The 19,649-nt window shown below is 48.5% G+C and overlaps 1 protein-coding gene across 1 annotated transcript; it reads right to left on the bottom strand.

Moving 5' to 3' along the window:
* Positions 1–1,255: 1,255 nt before the first annotated feature.
* Positions 1,256–12,618, bottom strand: LOC108634607 (SH3 domain-containing kinase-binding protein 1; the record flags this gene model as incomplete). The annotated part of the gene is given in 4 exon segments (XM_018044650.1): positions 1,256–3,696; positions 4,701–4,764; positions 7,593–7,861; positions 12,490–12,618. Coding segments are annotated over 4 exon segments (504 nt in total), but the record flags the coding sequence as incomplete, so codon positions are not given.
* Between the last annotated feature and the right edge of the window lie 7,031 nt (positions 12,619–19,649).

The following is a 19,649-nucleotide window of genomic DNA, read 5'->3' as shown; positions in this document are numbered from 1 at the left end:
CCTACTAGGTTACCTTGTTCTATCGTTTTGTTGAAGATATTTATCACCTATTACTCCAACAAGAAAAAAAGCAATAATAGCCCATTTTACTGGGGCTTCTGAATTCACAGATACGGTTTGCACTCACTTTTTCACTGATGTGGAGAGGCTGCTCCATGGCCACTCCAGTTCGGGGTCACTTAAAAAGTCATGAAGTTAAACCACCTCAGGAATCGGCAGCTGCTTCATGGATTCTCCCTGGCTTCAGCCACTGCCTTCTGCTCCACATGTTGGGAAAGCCTAGCGACAGAACTAAGAATGACAGCCAAGGCTCAACACCTTAAGAGACAGGGCTCCTCTCTGTTCACACCACACTGAGGCCGTTTACTTCCGGCCAGGAAAGAGTTTTTCTGCCCTGATCGTTGTGTTTCCTCATTAGAGCCAGTCTGGGGAATGGCATCTTATTCTTCTGGCTTGGGTCGAAAGAGCAAGCCTTCGCTCTGTTGGAAACTGCAATTAGCCACACTGGACACCTATCACCCACACAAGCATTGCTTTGTTAGACTTTTCATTTGTACAAAACCAAAGAGAAAAGCTTTTATTCTTTTTTTTAACCAAATCCCTTTGGTGCTAAAACATCTTGACATTAATTTGTGGTAAAATAACTAATTTGTGATAAAATAACTAGAGGACTAAAACCTAATATTACACACAAAAAAAGGAGATCATGATGACCTCAGGTTACAATATAAAGGCCTTTGTAGGACCTGGGGCTTATTTTTATACAGATCATGGCAACTGTAAGCAATAAATTATATACCCTGTGGTTTTCCCATCCAGGAGATGGTTATGTAAGGAAATAAAAAGCCTGTGATTAGTAAGCAAAGACACACACGTGATCACAGGTACAGGCTGTCTTTATGGGAGAAACAAGTGTGCTTGAGTATGCTGTCTAGAGGGCTGTGCATGAATAAAAATGGCTTTACACAATTATTTGAATAATAATTTAATGATTTTTACACTAAAAAGAATTTAGACCTAACTTGAATCTTCTGCTTAAATATGAAAGTAAAAGAAAACAACTTGGAAATGGAATTCACAGCCACAGATTTTAATGGGTTATTTCTCTTCACTAGGGAAAGATGAGGGAGGAGCATGATATTCCATGTCTTCTGAAGACATTTATCTGAGAGTAATCAAATTGTGGAAAATGGAGAAAAATGACTTGAATTCCAAGATATCATTCCTCTTGGACCATGACAACTTTGAACAAAAATATTTTCACAAAACTTCATTTTAATCATCTTCTTTACAAAGCACAATACTTAAGACTTTTCTAAATACAACTTTAGAAAATGAAGCAAAAAAATAATCTCCATAGATGCTGGTCAAGTCCATGCTGAATGCAAAAGAATTTTTTCAGAAGTGGTACTTCCAAGCTTTTCAATATTTTTGATGGGTCCATTTTGTAAAGATGGCGGCTGTTTAGGCAGTGGCTCATCGAGTTCCATGACTGTAGAATCCTCTTGCTGGCTAGCCCATAGGGCAGGAAGGAAGCTGCATATGCCAACTTCTCTTTTTAGAATTGCTTGTCCTTCTCCTGAAAGCCAATGACTCTATGAGAAGGTAACATCCCTCTTGTATTCCAGGTCACCAATGCCCCACAAGGGTGCTCCAACCTCTCAATTTAACTATTCACAATCGTCTGTATACACATTATATAAAACTATATCATTAGGGATTTTCATAATGAGTGAGATATCCAAACATAAAAGAATCCTATCCTCATTCTTATATTAGGTGGCAGGAATCTCTGAAGGCTTCAAACTTAACATAGAAACTCTTAGAAGCACAGGAACGTTTTATGTCACTCAGAAACATGGTGCTCCTGGCCCACAGCATACTGAGGGCAAGGTAGCTGGAAAGGCAGTATGTTCAGACGTGAGAGTGAAGGGTGTGAAGCTTCTTTCCTTACACACTCCATCCCTTAACTATGCCCTCACCCCGGAACCCCACCTGGAAGACCAGGGTGTCCAGGGATCTGTGAATACTCTAGAGAAAGTAGCTGCCTCTAGCAACAAGGCTGAGTATGTAGGTGAGAGGGAGGAGGAAGGAAGGGAGAGAGGAAGAGACGTTTATTTGTAATACTTTTGATAATCAACATGTGGTTGGGTTGGGTTTTTTTTTTTTTGGCATCACTCCTTCATTTTAACCAATTCTCAGTCTTTGTCGTTGTGCGAATCTACTGATGTTTAGTAGCTTCACTTTAAAACTCAGGAAATGGACAAAGCAGCTTTTTAGAAACACATAAAACATCTTCAGGGGCCATGAAGGGACCACCCCCCACACCCCAATCCCCAAACAGTCTTGCAATACTGTATGCTTCCCTTATTTTCAGCTAAGGATGAGAAAACAGTTACAGAGTCTAGGGCTGAACTCTTCATTGGCTACAGAGATAAAGCAGACAAGCAAACACCAGTTTCCTTGGGTCGGAAAAAGCAATTCCAGGAATGCAAGAGCGAGCCAATGGCTACACTTCAACAAGCGCCTCCCCCCTTTCTCTTGGACCTGAGGAAAGGGTTACAAGAAAGCAAGGCAAATGACATCATGTGAGTACAGTTTCCACAACAGCACACACGAGGACCCAGTGCAGGAAAGAATACAACATTCCCCCCCCTTGGTTTTCATTTTTACTTTTATTTATTTTTGCTTTAATAATGCATATTCTGTTCACTCAAAAGGTGCAAAGGACAGGAAGCAGGGGTTTAACTTGGCTGATGAAAAATCAAGCAGGGGTGACATTTCTAGTTCATGAACCTAAAACTAGAACTTAAAAGTCACAGCTGGTACCAAAGAGCGCGCCCAACTTCACAGCTGTCTCCTCTTAGGACCTTTGGTTAGGCGAGGGAAGCTTTGAAGACAGTGGCCTCTAGTGGACTTTGATAAGTGGCTAGAAAAAAAATGTGTGTGTGTCTTTTAAATCATGGTAGCTGCATCACAAAAGCTCCAATCAAGAGGGTGGTAAAAAGAAGGCACAGATCATTGCAAATACCAGATTTTCTCTTTCTCTTTTTGTAAATATACCATCATATATAAGCTAAAATTTATCTTAGGGTGGTGGGGTTTGCTGGCAGGAGAAGGGACAGGTTGGACCTAAAATTGCATATGTAATAGAATCCTTGAGGGGGACACAGAGCGAGGCAGCTTTCCACGTAAGCGAAAAGAATGGGACGCTCACTCCGGACTGTGTGTAGTACAAACACTGGGGAAATCTGTGTCAAAACACGATTTAAAAAAAAATCATAAAATTATAAAGCTTGTAAACGAAGAATCTAAAATTACATTTTATTAATGGAAAATATCATCAAAATAGTACCACTATGGACTAAACTGCCTGAGTTTTCGTTTCGTGTGAGATCTCATAGTAAAAAAGCCTTTAGCACAATTTGCTCTGTTTAAGTCACAACCAGTGCCAGACCCAGGACTATACCATGGGGAAGAATCTCCTCTTGGATGGAATTTGTGTTGTGCTATCAAGACTTTTGTGCTAATCTTTCAAACAGGGATGTGTTGAGGCAAACCTTTAATCTTTTGGCACAAGGTTATTTTGGCTGGGGCAGAAAATTTGAGTCTTGGACTCGGGATGAATAATGCAACATTTCATTTATCAAGTATTCATTTTGATTGAAGAGCTTTCTTTATGTCATTAACTTCCATCTACAAAGGAAAAACAAGAGCCAAACAAAATCACAATCAATTGGCTGGCTAGATAAAAGCTGGAAAGATAAGCAGCCTGGTTGATTAAAAGAAAATAATCAACTTGACAGTTTGAAAGGTGAAATGGGTGAAATGGTATCTGAATGAAGAGTTGATCACGATGCCAGAAATGACATAAGCCAAAAGAATAGGCACATCGACTCAAAGCTCGAGGAGAGGGTAGATGTTTGAATTCTCCAGCTACAAGTGTCCAAAATTTGTCAAAAACAAAAATACAACAATAATTCCAGTTTCTTGGTCAGAGGGTAGAGAAGGTTGTCCTGACACCCTGGACCACTTGGCAGGGCTGGAAGGCCACTGTGCTTGGGCCCAAGGGGGTGTCTATGAGCACTCCCAAAGTGATGGCATGCAGTCACCGATCCTTTAAACACTATGGATCCCAGTCACCACCAAAGGAATTGACTGCGTGAGAGCGGAAAGCCCACCATTTCCAACTCCTACATGCTCTGCCCTCTGGTCATGGCTGAGTTAGGCCAGAGAGAGGCCAGAGGGGGACAGAGCTTTGATGCCCTGCAGGACAGACACAGCTGTCAGGGAGAAGTAGAGAAATAAAGAGCAGGCACGAAGTGTGAATGGCTGAGGTCCTTTGAACTTCAATGGCTGCATGACAGAAACACCAATGGGGTCTCCCTGGCCCCACACTCTCTGGTAGTTATGACAATGAGGCCTCCGGAAACAGCGGGGTGGGGGGTAGTTTTCACAGAGATGGATTCCAAATGAGAAACCCAACTGGGGGCACAATTGCTAATGCCTCCCTTCTCCAAGACTTCCTGGGTCCCAGGAGGGGATGAAAGTAAGGCTGTGTCATTCTAAGACAACTGTCACAGGAAGCCCATCTAAATCGGTAGAAAAATAACTCTCATCTATTTTCAAAATAAAGCCTGGACTTTGCTCCCACCCTCAACTGAGCCTCTCATGGGGCAACAGGACCCCAAGGGACCCACCTGCAACCGAAGCCGGATTTTCTTCTCTTCATCCAACTCTGACAGTAACTGCTTAATCTCTCGTCTGGAAAGCAAATGGCAGTAACATTAAACAAAGCCCAAATTTCTATAACAGGAGATAAGAAATCTCTTATTACTACAAAATCCATCTGTTCCTTTTACAAAGAAGATGTGGACAGAACATTACACTATTTTCTTTGTATGGCTAAGGCTTAGAGCCTGGTATAGATAGAAAGGCCATTACTTTTGGGTTCCCCAAATATGCAGCCATTAAATAATAGGTCTGACGTGACCTTGGAAATCCCTTAATGTAATCTTCTTCTAGAAGAAGAAAGGGAAACTGAGACTCAGGGGGGTGGCCTGATTTGCCCAGGGTCTAGTCTCTAGGTATCCAGGCTTGTATTTGGTTGTCTTCCCTCTCATTAGTCCTTTCTTCTAGAATTGCTAGTCTTTACATGTACTTACATTAAAAATATTCATTGCAGAAATTTTACTGCTCCCCATATATATATATATATATATACACACACACACACACACACCTCTATATGTATATATATTTCCTTTATTTTCACAGAATTTTAAATTACTAAAAGGTTAGCATTATGTTTTCAGATATTTTCACAGAATCCTACAAATAGGAACACCTGAAAACTTGCAGGTCAAAGAACTGAACTAAGGATATAGTAATTATGTCACAGATGAGGTAGACACAAGTTAGAACACAAAGCCCGGTGCCCTTTCTAACATTAAATAATGAAGTAGAATGAAACGAATCATCTCACAAACCCAGGCTCTACACTGAGGTCACTACAACCATGCTAACTCTGGTCAGAGAGCTGTGCTCCATTTGAGGGTACTAGACACTCCAGCTTACATGTGCATGTGTGCAAACTAGACTGGGAAATTAAAAAGCAAAGGCCGCAGAGGCCTTGTGCGGCATCTGCTCGCTGCAGATGCACGCCATGTGGTCCTTGTAGCTGGACCAGTGTTCTAGCACTGTGGTTGACACGCTGGGTTCTCTGACATGCACCGGTCACACTTTGTCCGTGTATTTATTCATGCACACGCTGTGTACCATGATCTCAGTGGGCCCTACTTAGGATTTAGGAGAGAAGTATAAGATGGGGCCTGAAACACACGGCACGACTCCAGGAGGGAATCAAGTCCAGGTAGGGGAGTTCATTGGAGAAGGAGGTGTGAAGGAAGTTGCTACGTCTTGAACCAGTGAAAAAAGGTACGTGTCTATGAGGAGGGGAGACAATGGGGGAGTTGATGGAGAAGAGCCAGGACAGAACAGGGAGGCGAGAACTTCAGGTTTGGGAATGAGGAGAGTCAGCACAGACTTGAGCTGAACGCTGCATGGAAAGTGACACAGAGAGCTAAGCTGGGAGACTGGTGGGGACCCAGCACCCCGGGGCGGGGAGGCCAGGCCCTGGAGAGGAGCCACTGTGATGTCTGATTTGAGAAGAAGTTGGCTGGGGAAGCACAATTCCAGCCGACCACGCCCAGGCTTCACAGTGGAGAGAGCAACATGGGGTGGAGCAGCCCCCAGGCACTGGTGACTCTGCACTCAGGACTCAGGCACAGGGCATTTCAGACATGCAGGAAAGTTCTAGGCACTTCCCAGAAGGAGGGCCCCAAGGCAGGAAGCCCTGGATCCAGGAGTGGCTGATTCATCTTGGTCAGAAGGCTGAAAACCAGTGCTCTGGGACAAACTGGGGTTGTGGGGTCACTGTCTAGGCAGGGGACGCCTGTTGCCTGGACATGGATGGGGCCTGTGGGTACCCATAGCTCTCCTGTGCAAGGACAGCTAGGAGCTGGGGACTTGGAGGAGTCAGGGGCAGCCTGGCTGGCCCTTCAAGACCCGTTCTAGTCCCATCCTGCAGTTCTGCATATTTGTCTGATGAGCCCTTGCCAGGCAGGGAATGGGTTCCTACGACACCTCCAGCCTGAGCGGAACAGAAGCAGGATATAGCCACAGGGCTCAAAGAGTGTTCCACAGGAGCCTTATCTTAGAATGCTCTGGGGAAAAGACGATGATGTACTTTTGGGAAACACCGCACATACTAGCCTCTGTCTTCCCAGGCACAGTGAAGGCTCTGAGCAGTGCTCTAAAGAAACTAACTTGGTTTAACCCAATAATTCCCCGAAGAACATGAACACTCAGTGGCAGGTAGGTGCTCACCCTCAGGTGTCCTCCCCAGGGCATGGCTGCAGGTGCCTGTGAAGCCGCCGTGCTGCTCCCCAGCTGGGCTGCTAGGTCGCTTTTGGAGACCCTTTCAGGAAACACCTCCTTGAGGTGCCTCACCTGTTCCCTCCAGAAAGAGCTAACGGGCCCCTAAACGCGCTGCACCTCGGTTTATTCGGGTAAGTGCCTCCCGACTCCTAGCCCTTTTACCATTTTTGTCGCTGCATGCAGTGTCCTGGGTGGGGTGTGTGTGCCGAGTGTCAAGCCTCAGGTTCAAAGAGCCCCTGCATCTTTTTCCTACTCTGTGTCCCTAAATGCAAGCCAGTTCCTACACAAGGCAGCTAACTGAAGAAATGGCAATTTCGCTGATGCCAGAAGGCCGCTGGGCTGATTAAGCAGTGGTGCGTGCGCATACCATGTGTTCTGGGGATGTGAAGATCTTTTTCACAGCCTGCTCAGCACATTGGTCCTCGTGGCTGACTCCTCCTCGTCCACCCTGCGGCCAGCCTGGGCCCTTCCCAGGTGTGGCTGAGCTACCTGAAGCCTCTGGGCTTCACCCGCCCATTCCCGCCCCTGCTGCCATCATCCTGGGGGAGGCTGGCCTATCCCCAGGGAGGCTGGGACCCAGGCTGGCAGAACTCATCCTTGACTTGCGGAAAGCACCCCAGGAGGTGGTTTGAGAAGGGGCTGCAGACACTCACTTCTGCTGGTCCTTCATGGTCTCGATGATGCTTCTCAGCTCCCGGACCTGCGTCCTCAGCTCCTCCATGGCTGCCTGGCTGCTGGCCACAGGCTCCATCTTTGGTTTGCCTTCCGTGCCGAACAGAGATGGGGAGTTGGCTCTGTGTCCAACTGTTCCCAAGGAGGATGACAGAGGGGAGGATGCTGCCGAGGACAGAGGAGCCGGCCCGCCGCCGCCCGCAGCCATGGTCCCCGGTTTCGGTGGTAGGGACGCTTTGTTGTCGGACACCTGCAATGAGGCAGGACAGACAGGGTTCAGGCCAGGGAGGCATGTGGGGCACCACCCTGCCCTGTTTACTACGACACCCTGTCTACATCACCTGCCCCAAAGTCCTCCACATGTTCCACCCATTCATTCCTTTCTCCATGTGCCCTCAAGGGCCTTCTTGCTGCAAGCAACCTCTTGTTGCTCTTCAGTTGCTCTGACTCTTTGCAACTCCATGAACTGCAGCATGCCAGGCCCCTCTGTCTTCCACGGCTGCCTAGAGTTTGCTCAGATTCATGTTCACTGAGTCAGTGATAACCATCCAACGATCTCAACCTCTGCTGCCCCCTTCTCCTTTTGCCTTCGTCCCTTTATGTATTTTAAATTTGACCACCTTTCTGAACAGGTAGTTCCTAATTGATTTAATGTACTTGTCCAGAGGCCCATGGACCTGCTAGGCTCTTCAGACTCTGAAGTGAGTAAAACATTTTCCTGACCTTCAAGGGGCTGAGAACCCAGTGAGATGCAGACAGACCAACCAACACACTGCAAATGACAGGGGAGTGCACAGGCAGGAAGGGAAGCACCCAGGAGAGACCCAGTGTCCTGGAGGGAGGGTACCAGGATGAGGAGGAGGACCAGGAGGTGGTCAGAAGGGGGCAGTTCAGTTCAGTTGAGTCGCTCAGTCGTGTCCGAATCTTTGCGACCCCATGGACTGCAGCATGCCAGGCCTCCCTGTCCATCACCAAATCCCGGAGCCTACTCAAACTCCTGTCCATCGCGTCAGTGATGCCATCCAACCATCCCATCCTCTGTCATCCCCTTCTCCTCCCACCCTTCAATCTTTCCCATCATCAGGGTCTTTTCCAATGAGTCAGTTCTTTGCATCAGGTGGCCAAAGTATTGGAGTTTCAGCATCAGTCCTTCCAATGAATAGTCAGGACTGATCTCCTTTAGGATGGACTGGTTGGATCTCCTTGCAGTCCAAGGGACTCTCAAGAGTCTTCTCCAACAACACAGTTCAAAAGCATCAATTCTTCGGTGCTCAGCTTTCTTTATAGTCCAACTCTCACATCCATACATGACTACATACATAACCACACACGTCATGTATGGGTGTGAGAGGGGGCAGTGTGAGACAAAGGCCTAGAGACCAAAGAGTGAACCGCAGTCAGGGGAAGCTAGAATGTCAGGGGGCAAGAGAGGTGGGGTGTGCCCTCAGGGACAGTTAAGGCTAGGGAGGCACAGGGGGCTTGTGGAAAGAGATAAGATCGGCTGCCAAGCAAAGGTCACCGTGGCTGCAGAAAGGCCGAAGGGCTGGCGGGTCTGGAGATCTAGACACTTTCTGGGAACTCTCATATAGTGAAAGCTGGACACAGTGAGGGTTTGCCTCAGGCAGTGGCCAGGAGTCTAGAGAGAAGACAATTTAGAGAGATGTGGCAATGGCAGGTTCATTCAAACAAGAGATGCAGCCCTGCCCTCCCGGAGCAGACACCCCACAGTCACGAGGATGTGGTCCTAGACAGGCCACAGGAGGTGAGATGAAGTACAAGACCAAGGGCCGCGGGTGGGGATGCGGAAGGAGGCACTAAGGCTGACCCTTTCATGGGAGGAAGAACAGACTGAAAGCCCAAACAACAATCTCAGTTTCAGATACACTGAATTTTAGGAGCCTGATGGACAGCCGAAGGGGAAGTCCAATGGGCAGAGTCAGTGACTGAAAAAGTGAATTGGGCCAGAGAAATCACCAGATGAAGTGCAAGCCATGGGGGTGGACGACACAGAACGGCAAGAGAAGAGGCCCTGATGGAGCCTACAGGTGCCCAGGATTGAAGAGGTGGAGAGAGGGGGGAGGACTCTTGGGGGCTGAGATGGAGAGGTGAGAGAGGGGATGGAGCCAGACCAGAAGAGGGCCCCCTGGAGGAGCTTCCAGAGGTGCTGAGAGCAAAACTGAGGGGAGCTGATTGCTGGAGCCAAGGAAGAGAGAATTCTGGTCAAGGCAGGATGGCAGCTGAAGGGGAGGTGAGGGGCATGGCCTGCAGATTTAGAACTCCTTTTGCAAATACTCGGCTGAGAAAGGAAGGAGAAGCCTCAGGAGATAGGATCAAGAAAGGGTTGGATTTGCTTTCAAAGACAGGGGAGACCCTGAGCTGGAAGATTTCTTGAGGGTAAGAGCCCAGCATGAAGATGGAAGAGACAGACAGGGAGGTCTGATTGGAGAGGTGTCTTGAGGGGGCCAGGAGGGCACAGGGAGCATGAGAGACATGGGTGGGAGGGAAGAGGGGCAGGCCACAGGCCTCTGGAGGTGAGATCATAGTGGGGGTTGGGGGAGGGAGTAGACAGGATGGCGGGAGGTGAGGGAGTCGAGGCTGCTGCTGACGCTGGGCAACACAGCCGGGACTCCCTCCAGCAGCCGGCGCCCAGGGCTGGAGCCAAGATGGGGCTGGGCTGGCATGGTGAGGAGGCTGAGCCTGGACTCAGGCTGTGCTGTAGGGAGAAACTGGGCAGAGTCAGCCAGAAGCAGATGGGCCATCATTCCCAGTCTTTCTGCTCGCCTTTTCTCTGCCAAGTTATCATTGAGAAAATCGCTTTCTGCTGCCAGGGAGAATGCGCCACCATCCTGTGCTGATTGTTAGTAGGAGTCAGAGTAAGAGGGGCGAGGGGCTGACATTTACAGAGCACTAATTATATGCCAGACATTGGCTGGACAACTGAAACGAGGGTCAGCTGGCACACAGGCTTTATGGAGCAGGAAACTGAGGCTTAGGGATGTGGTTGAGAAATCCCCCACGTCTCAGAGCTCATGAGTGGCAGAACTGAGCTTCACTACCCTCCCTTGATATCAGCTGGACCCTCAGGCTTGGTAATGTGACCAGGGCTGCCTGTGCCCGAGTCTCAGGGTCCTCTCTCCTGGCCCAATTTTCTTTGCTTCTTTTCTACTCCCAAGTTCATACCTTTCCTCATTTCCCACCCTGCATTCTCACATATGTCCCTCAACCAACCCATGTCCTCACAGTGACTTCCAGACATTTCTTGGATCGATGCTTCTCTTTGCATTTCCTACGTGACTCACCCTCCAAAATCACTTCAGCTAACATGTGTTTGTTATAAGCCCTCACAGAGTACAGGCCACCAAATGTCCTGATCAGTTAGTTCAAGAGGAATTTCTAGAAGCAATAAATAAGACATGACAACTCCAGGAAAGAAAAATGAACAGAACAGTGAAAACTCAGAAATGTGAAGAGCCAATGCCCACCAGTAGATGTCGCTACAGAGATGTGGGAGAGAGGGCAACTCTAGGCATTCCTGGTCACCAGAAAAAACGGATCTAAATCCAATTTCTACAAATGGAATCCTTTTATAAAGGCAGACTGCTTCAGTTTTGTGAATATTACAATTGATCTGCTTTATAGGATCATATTTTTGCTGACTATATCAACTTTTTAAGAAAATCTATACATGTAAATCCGTAAATCTATGAGAAGGAAAATTTCACACCACCTTTGATTTCTTTGTGTTAATTCCTGCTATGAGTGCCTTAAAAATGACTTCTGCTTTCTGTTTTTAGACAGAAAGTAGTTGCTAATGTTTACCGAAAATAACTTCAATTGACCAGCTTCTCTCAGCATGAGAACGTGACATTTTAAAATCATACCTCACAATCACAGGATGAACGGAACTTGTTTAGGATAACCTTTAGAAGCCACACACAGTTGCTAAACAATGTGTTCTTTGTTTCTCATAAGCCAATAATAAAAGAGCTATACCATCCCTGGGCATGCAGTGAAATTAAAATGTTTTTAGACTATAAATTTATCCTAATAAATGAATCCAGATAAGCTTTTATGTAAGAAATCCCATTAGTTATTCAAATTCATGAACTGCCAATTGTAATTTGTGACACCACCAGTTTTGAACATAAAAGTCACAATCTGTAGGCAGAGGGCACAGTATTTAACGTATTTCATGTAATCTTTGTGAAACTGTTTTGGTGGTTGTGATGGTGATGGTGTGTGAGGAAATATGTGTGTGTGCATGTGTGTGTGGTTGCTGGTATGAAAAGGGGATCAAGCCATAAGAGAAAACATGGGATTATGCTCAGTTTTGGAGACCGTAACATTCCTTGGGGATTTTGATGACCAAAGTCATCACTGTCACCAAAGAATGACAAAAAATTTGTGCTGTGTGTTGTAATGGACTGAATGTGTCTTCCCAAAGTTCCTATGTGAAAACCCCAACTCCCCTTGGGATGGTATTGGGACAGGGGATATCTGGAAGGCGATTAGGACATGAAGGTGGAGCTCTCATGAATGGGTTGTTGCCCTTCTAAAAGGGACCCCAAAGAGCTCTCTCACCCTCTTTCTTCCATATGAAGATACAAAGCGTAGTCATCAGTCTGCACTCCTGAAGAGATCTCTCAGCAGAACCTAACCACACCAGCATCCTGATCTCGGGCAGCCAGCCTCCAGAAATGGGAGAGACCAATTTCTGTTGTTTCTATGTCACCCAATCTGCGGCACTTTGTTTCAGCAGCTCCACATGACTAAGGCATCTGTTTCTCTTTGTTTGGTTTATAATGCATCATCAGAGCAGACACGAAAAGGCAGGGGTCCCGTGCTGTCAGGATACCCTCGCCACAGCTGGCCACTCACTTGGGATATGGTAACAGTCTTTGACGTTTTCTTGGATGCGTCCACTCCTCTGTGTGCAAGCGAAACGTGTTCTTCTTTGTCTTCTTCAGGACTTGGGGAGTCAAAGATGTCAGGGCTTGAAAGGGAAGACTGGATAAAGCCAAAAGAAAATGCTTTTGTCAGAGTTACACCTTAGCTGACATAGCTTTTGTTAACATAATGCAGTATGCTTTTCAAAGCACTCGACACTTATATTTTGTTTGTTTCTTTATTATAATGCCAGGCAGAAAGTGTGCTATTATCTGTGTGCTAGAGAGAGGGGCAGAACTGGGACTAAGACGATTTCCTTGACCAGAGATCTTTCTTTCTATGGGATCTTTCCACTGATGGCTGTTGGTCATTTCATCTGTGCAAGTATCCACCTATCCATCTATCTTTTCCAGCTCCCTCCATCCCTAAGAGACCCTCTCTTTTTTGTAAACATTTGCTACCATGTGCCAAGCACTCAGCTTGGTACTGAACTTGACAGGGACATGCCAGACACGGTCCCTGCTCTCACAGGGCGGACAGTCCAGTGGGGAAGGACATTCAGGTTGAGAGGAAGCTGCCTCTAACCCGCCTCTCCTCCCTTCCCTCCTGATCCTTTCTCAGAACCACTGAATCTGCTGCATAGTGAAGTGCCTAAAAGGACTTGTCTGAGAGGAAGCCATCTCTGGGAGTAAGGGATCAGCGGCCCTGCAGCCCACTGAGCAGTGTCATCTGCGGCCCCAGAGAACCGCCCTGCCTGCCAGCACACCACGCTCATGTCTAATCTGCTACCTGCTGCTAAAATGCTGCCCTCAGGGCCATGGACGATCATTATCCATTCTGGATTCCATCTTTGCTAAGGCGTATTTACAGAATGGCAGCATCTCTTGGTGAAATATGAGGAAACACTCCTACCCTTTCTGCCTTGCTGTGAAGATTGAAAAAGCTGGATGAATAAAAACCAATTCACTTGAATCACCTCGTCAAAGAAGATGACTATGTTAGAATTTCCTTATTTTAGGACAAAGCAAAGAAAAAGAAGAGTTCCTGTGGCAAGGAGGAATCTTCCAGAGATGTTGCTGGCTGAGCTCCTATTCAGCCTTGCATCTGCACCTTCCACCTCTGCAGCGGAAGAATAGCCATGTGCAGGGTCACCGTGTGGCTCCATTATAGAAAAATCAGACCTATAAGACTATTCAGTTTGTTCTCTTACTCTACTTACTAACCCTTAGACATTGAGGGAATGTGTAAGCATGAAGCCGTTCAGGTGTGATGAATTCGAGAATTTTGGTATGTGGCGACATTATCTAGTCGATTCCGGCGCCCCTGCTGTGCGTTCAGCGCCACGTAGTGGCGCGTCCAGCTCCGGGACCTAGTGGGTGACAGCGGAAGGAAACGCGGGCACGATAGCCTCACGACCACGCTGCGCCCTCTCGCCCTCACGGCTGCAAGCTCGGGCAGGGTCCCCAGCTGGGACCGGGTAGCCCCTCGTGCAGGCAGGAAAGCTGGGTGCTGGGATGGGCAGGAGGGCTGTCCTCCCTGGAGAAAGAACCAGGGAGAGTTCACTCGTGGCGCGGAGGCCGGCTAGCAGCCACACCACGTACGAGCGCGCTCAGGAAGCAGGCGGCGTGTAGAAGCACTCAAAAAAGAAAACGGCCAGCATGTCCGGGACACGGTCCCACTTCACAGGCCTCGTGCAGCAGGTGGAGTCCAATGATGCCCTGATGATGCAGATGGCCTGAACACAGGCGGGCCTTGTGGAGTTGGCCTAAACAGGGATGCCCATGGTGTCTCCCTTCTGTTCTCTACTCGGACACCGTCAGCTCCCAGCCTGTGGGGACTCAAGAACGCCTTCCTAGAATTTATCATCTAAGTTATTTATATCTGTCAATTCTCTTGTTTGCAGAGGCCGCCACGGTGCAGGGGCCCCAGGTCAAACGACCAGTTGCATGGCCCCTGCCTCCGAGGGCACTCCTATTTGTGGATCGTCCCATTGGCGTGTTCGGGGCAGAGAGCGCACGTTTCTCGCTCAGTCGTGTGTGCAACAAGCATGACTCTCGCTTCGTGCAGCAGACGACAACAACGGGCTAGAAAAAAAGGACGCAGGATGTGAAAAGATGAGAGATCCTGGTACCTAGTCGGTGTGCCCAAAACCTGGAGATAAGCACTGATGCCACACAGTCCGGCTCACCCACCTCACCAGCTTGCTCAAAAAGCGAGGTGAAGAGGAGGACACTGAAAAGGCCAGCCCTGGCAATAGCGCCATCGGCCGTCTGGGCGCAGTCCTGTAACAAAGACGAATATCCATAATTAAGCTCACATGCGAACACTGGTCCTTCTCATAGATTCTAAAGAAAGAGGCTAAAAGTTACATCTAAAAAAAGCCACCAGAGAGCACATAGAATCAGCTCCAAGAACGGGGAGCGTATAACCTGATCGCCCCCATGAAACAGGGAAGACAGCAGCTGCCCTTTACGCCCCTAAGTATTCCTGATCGACTCCCGTAAAATAGCGGGAATGGGCAAAAACACCAGAGAGGCCATCGGTTCCAACCAAAGGGATCCATATAAGACCGAGCAGATCGGGAGGCTGAAGCCAGTTGATCTGAACTTCACAGGTGCCGTGCCAGTCCATTCGCTGAATCCCAGTGTTTTCGAAAGCCAGACCGGCCTGGAGTCTCGGGTCTTGAATAGAGAGAACTTCCTGAGGACTGCAGACTTTTCAGTGTCCAGGAGAATGCTTTTTCAGCGCAGCAGCGGTCCCAGGGGCAGCTGTGCAGGTTCAGAAAAGAACCTCTTCTCCCCCCGAGCTGACCGTTTGGCATTGGTTCGATTGCGGCGTTACGCTGTGGAGCCTGCTCAGCCTGCAGCCTTTCCGCCATCTGAAAGGGGCTCATCTGCTCACTTTCATTAATCCCTCGTGGCTCGCACGCACAACCCGCCGATGTAGAAACATTCTTGCAGAATTATCTGGGAAAGGCATGGATGGTCAGCACTTTCCCCTGTGACAGTAGACAGGGCTGCCGAAAGGCCCTGGCTGCCTACGGACTTTCAGCCACGCGGGCATGTGGCGTCAACGCGCAGCAGCTGAACCTCTTGAAGGTCTTCAGGCCCGGAAAGAAAGTAGTGAAGGTCAAAGGCTGGCCTCACCCCCACTAAGTGTCAATGCCTGTTCCGCTCCTCCGGGCGGCATCCTGGCGGCCGATGGCAGCCTTTGGCAAAACACTCCCAGATGTTTTATTTACAGGGCGCGTCAGAATTCCTTCGTCAGCGCCGTGCCTGGCCAACGAAGTCATTCCTAGCCTTCGCGATTCTTACCACTCTCAGAGGCAATAATGCAGCGCCTGGCCCTGAGCTGCGTTTTGAATCCCAGAGCTCAGGTGTGCCCGTGTATAGGTGGCTGTAAGCTGACGAGGGCCACACCAAGGACCCCTTGTTCTTGCTTTCAAAAATGCGGGCCCAGCCTTGAAAGAGCAAGCACTCAATTTAGCAACAAAGGCATTGTCTGTCCTCCTGAGACAAGGGTCCTGGGGAGGAATTTTTTTGGCTTGGCTTACCCTGGAGCACTATTGACCCCAAGATTTGTTGGCTTGGTGTATGTTTTCTCCTTCCCATAAAAAAAGAAAAATCCAGAGCCATAAGATTCACTGGTTTGCTCAGGCAGCACAGGCTGTCGCAAGCTCTTAGGGTGGCAAGAGGAACTCTTTCATGGGTGTCCTAGAAAAACCGTGAATTTTTCATACAAGTACGATTTCCCTGGAGAATAATTTGAAAGTAACGCCTGCTGAGCAACTGGACCAGGCGGTGCATAAAACCTCGCCTGACTTGACAACAGAATATTCCATACACGGCTGCAGGGGAATGTCCATCAGAAATTAAGAAAAAGGTCAGCCTGTGAATTGCTCTGAAAAAAAAAAGGGCAAAATTTGCCATCAGTCACCCACGCCCGGGCACAGTGCTGTGCTAGGCTTTGAGGAGCTGACACGTGTAATATGGGAGGATCGGAGGGGAAGGGCAAAATGAGGGAAAGATTAGTGCCAATCAGCCGCACGAAGCCCCTCAACCCCCGAACTATTGACAATTCAGGATATTCAGTTCAGTTCTAAGTTCAGATCGCTGAGCTTGGACCACCCGTGACCACTCTTTGCCACCCGCCATGGACTGCCCTCGCGCGGCCCACGAACTCTTCCTGTCCATGCTCGGGCGCACAAACTCACCGGGAGTTTTATAACCCGGGTCCCCAAACTCAGCATGTTGGCGCAATCCTGAGTCGGGTCCTAGCCTGATTCAGGTGCAGTATGCAGGAAGGCCATGCTCTGGGTGGCAGCCATCTGCGGTCCGGTCGCTCATGGCCCTGTCATCGCCAGTTGGCTGCTCCCTTCCTACCCTGAGAGAGGAAAATCTAAGTCGCTGCCTTCCCAATCTTTCCCCGCATCAGGTCATAATCCAACGAGTCAGTGTTTGCTATCAGGTTGCACACAGGAAGGACGTAGTTTTAAGAGTTTCAGTTTCAGTCAACCAGTCTTCAATGAAACAGGTGCGGGGGCCTCAGACTGGCCATGCTCTTCGGATCGGATTGGTTGGAGTCCTCAGCCCTTGCAGTCAAGAGATCTCAAACGAGTTTTTCTCCAGACAGCCGCCGCTCCACAGTTAGAGAACGAAGCCACATGCAGAATTCGTGGTGCAAGTAGAACTCGACAGCAAGCCTTCCTTAGGGCTACCCGAAGCTCATACAATCTGTAAACATGACTACTAGGCTCTATCAAAGGAAATGCCCCCATATGCGTGTTTCTGACCTTATATCAAAAACGGTCGACTCCTTGTCAGCAAAGGTGAATTGTTTGGGCTCTTTTTGTTAATTCATGGTCCTAAGAATTTTTCAAGATAAAGGGCTTTCTCACGTCCTAGAGAAAATCAGGGTCTTTTAATTTTTCATTGGCTGTCGCAGTCACCATCTTCACCAGTGGGAATTTTGTGCAGGTGAGCAATTCAAACTGGCATAGGTGTCGGTCCTTTGTTTCCCATACCATATTTGCCATGAAGTGAATGGGGAGGACTGGCCCTGAGTGATGCAGAGATGCCAATGATGCCGGCCTTCCTGGGGTTTTAATGGAATGTTAAGATTTCTAAGCACATTGTTATTTAGGGGGATACCTGGGTTGTTTCTCGCATCGCGTGGAGACCGTTAGTGATTAGATTGATCACCCCTAACCATGGGAACGGAGGCCTGATAAATGAAACCCATATAACTCATATTTTTTTAATCTTGGGGGAAAGAGAGGTGAGTGGCGTCACTCCCTTCTCCTCCTCCTGTGCTTCCCCTTCTACCCAGACTCATTCAACAAACATTTCTTGGACGGTTCTGGGGTGCGTGTTTCCAGAAGAAGGCATGTCCTCCATCAGTTTAGGGGTGGCAAGAAAAACAACCAAACAAACAACCACAAGACCATGTTTAAAGAGTGAGTTGATCCCGACGATTCTTCTGGTGAAGAAAAACAGAGCGGGCAAAAGAATGCTTTTTGTGGGACTTTGAAACGCAACTGGAAAGGGGATCCCTTTATGCTTTGCCCTTCATTGGACCCCTACCAGAGTCACGTCTCTTCTGCTTCTGCAAGTCGAGGTGGTCAACTCGGTATAACAGCTGCCGTCCATGACCTGCGTGCCTAGGCTTGTGGTGGGGATGAGTCATGCAAGTCTCCGGTGAGGTCTGTCTGCACCTGGCTTGGTGGGGGGCAGGGTGAACTACATTCCCATCCTGGAGCGGAGTAAAAGAGAGGACAAACGTAGACATGAATGTTTAGAGGGGATGACTGTGGGCAGTGGAGGAGCCGCGGTGCTCACGAGGTCTGGTGGGCGAGAGTGGTATGAGCTTGGATGGGAAGGGAGGGCAGGAGGAGGGATTTCAAGCTGCACTCCAGCTGCCATCCGAAGCCTTGGTTGGCCCAGGCGCTCTACAGCCACCGAGGATGGGCAGTAAAAGGCCCAAGGGGATCTTTGGGGAAGGTTCCTGGTGGCTACCACTTCCCACACATGCGCCAACATCGACTTCAAACGACAGCCTTCCCCCAGTGGTTCATGGTTAAAACACCCCAGCTGCACTGCAGGGAGATGTGGGTTTCTAATTCTCTGGGTCAGGAGAACACCCTGGAAAGGAAATGCGGCAATAGCCACATTCCAGTATTGCCTGGATAAAGCTCGTGTGACAGAGGAAGTCTGGTGGGTACCAGGCGTGGGGCCAAGGGGTCGCACAGAGTTAACCCCCTGATGCTAAACCACAACCAGAGCAAGTGGGGTGTCAGGCCAGCTGCTTCCCAGAATCCCCTTCTTATTGTCCAAAGCATTCGCGCTGCCACAGTAAACCATCTTACAGAAGTTGGCTAAGATTCGGCCAATGGCCCTCAGGCCTTGGTTCTCAACTCAAGAGCACCACGGAGAGCGGGTGAAGGGGAACATGAGGGGAGGGCTCTCCAAGAGTAGGGGGACAAGAAGGAGCTGGGGGTGGAAGGAGGACCCCGTGGGCGTTTGGGACAAGCAGGACATGGACTCTTAATCGTTTGGATGGCTTAAACACCAGGTCTAATGCCACAGCACAGGGAATTGTGTTCACTATCCTGTGATAAACGTGTCGGGAAAGGACATGGAGAACAAGGTAACGTGATATAACCCGAAACGACTTTTCTTCTACACAGAATTAACACTTTGCATGGTAATCATAACTATATTAATAGACATCTTTTTTTTATTTTTTCTTTTTTACTTTTTTCTCTTCTGGCTTAATGCTCGCAGAAATGCGAGGATATTTAGTTCCAGTGATCAAACCCGAGCCCCATGCAGTGGGAACTCAGGAGAGGTAAACAGGCGAACACCAGGGATCCTCAATAAGTTTTTAAAACAGCAAGGAGGAGGGGTAATGTTCCCAGCTTTGGTTTGCTCCTGACGTCGGTGAGGCAACAGCTTTGGGAGTCCTTTGGCACCTCGGGGCCCAGTTATCTCTCTTCCCGTTCTTTTGTCGCGATCACATCCCACAGGACATTTGGGATTTCACCTCCAGGAACCATTGGTGGCTTTGTGGAAAGAGAGAAGCCCCCATGGTTTATTTGCCACGATGCGCTGGTGCATCATGAGTCGTCGAGGCATCTCGGCTCCTGTGCCTAC

The sequence above is a fragment of the Capra hircus genome, unplaced genomic scaffold (assembly GCF_001704415.2).
Source record: "Capra hircus breed San Clemente unplaced genomic scaffold, ASM170441v1, whole genome shotgun sequence".
NCBI classification, from domain to species: Eukaryota; Metazoa; Chordata; class Mammalia; order Artiodactyla; family Bovidae; genus Capra; species Capra hircus.
The sequence above is the reverse complement of the archived record's forward strand: the minus strand, read 5'-3'. Positions and strand labels throughout refer to the sequence as shown.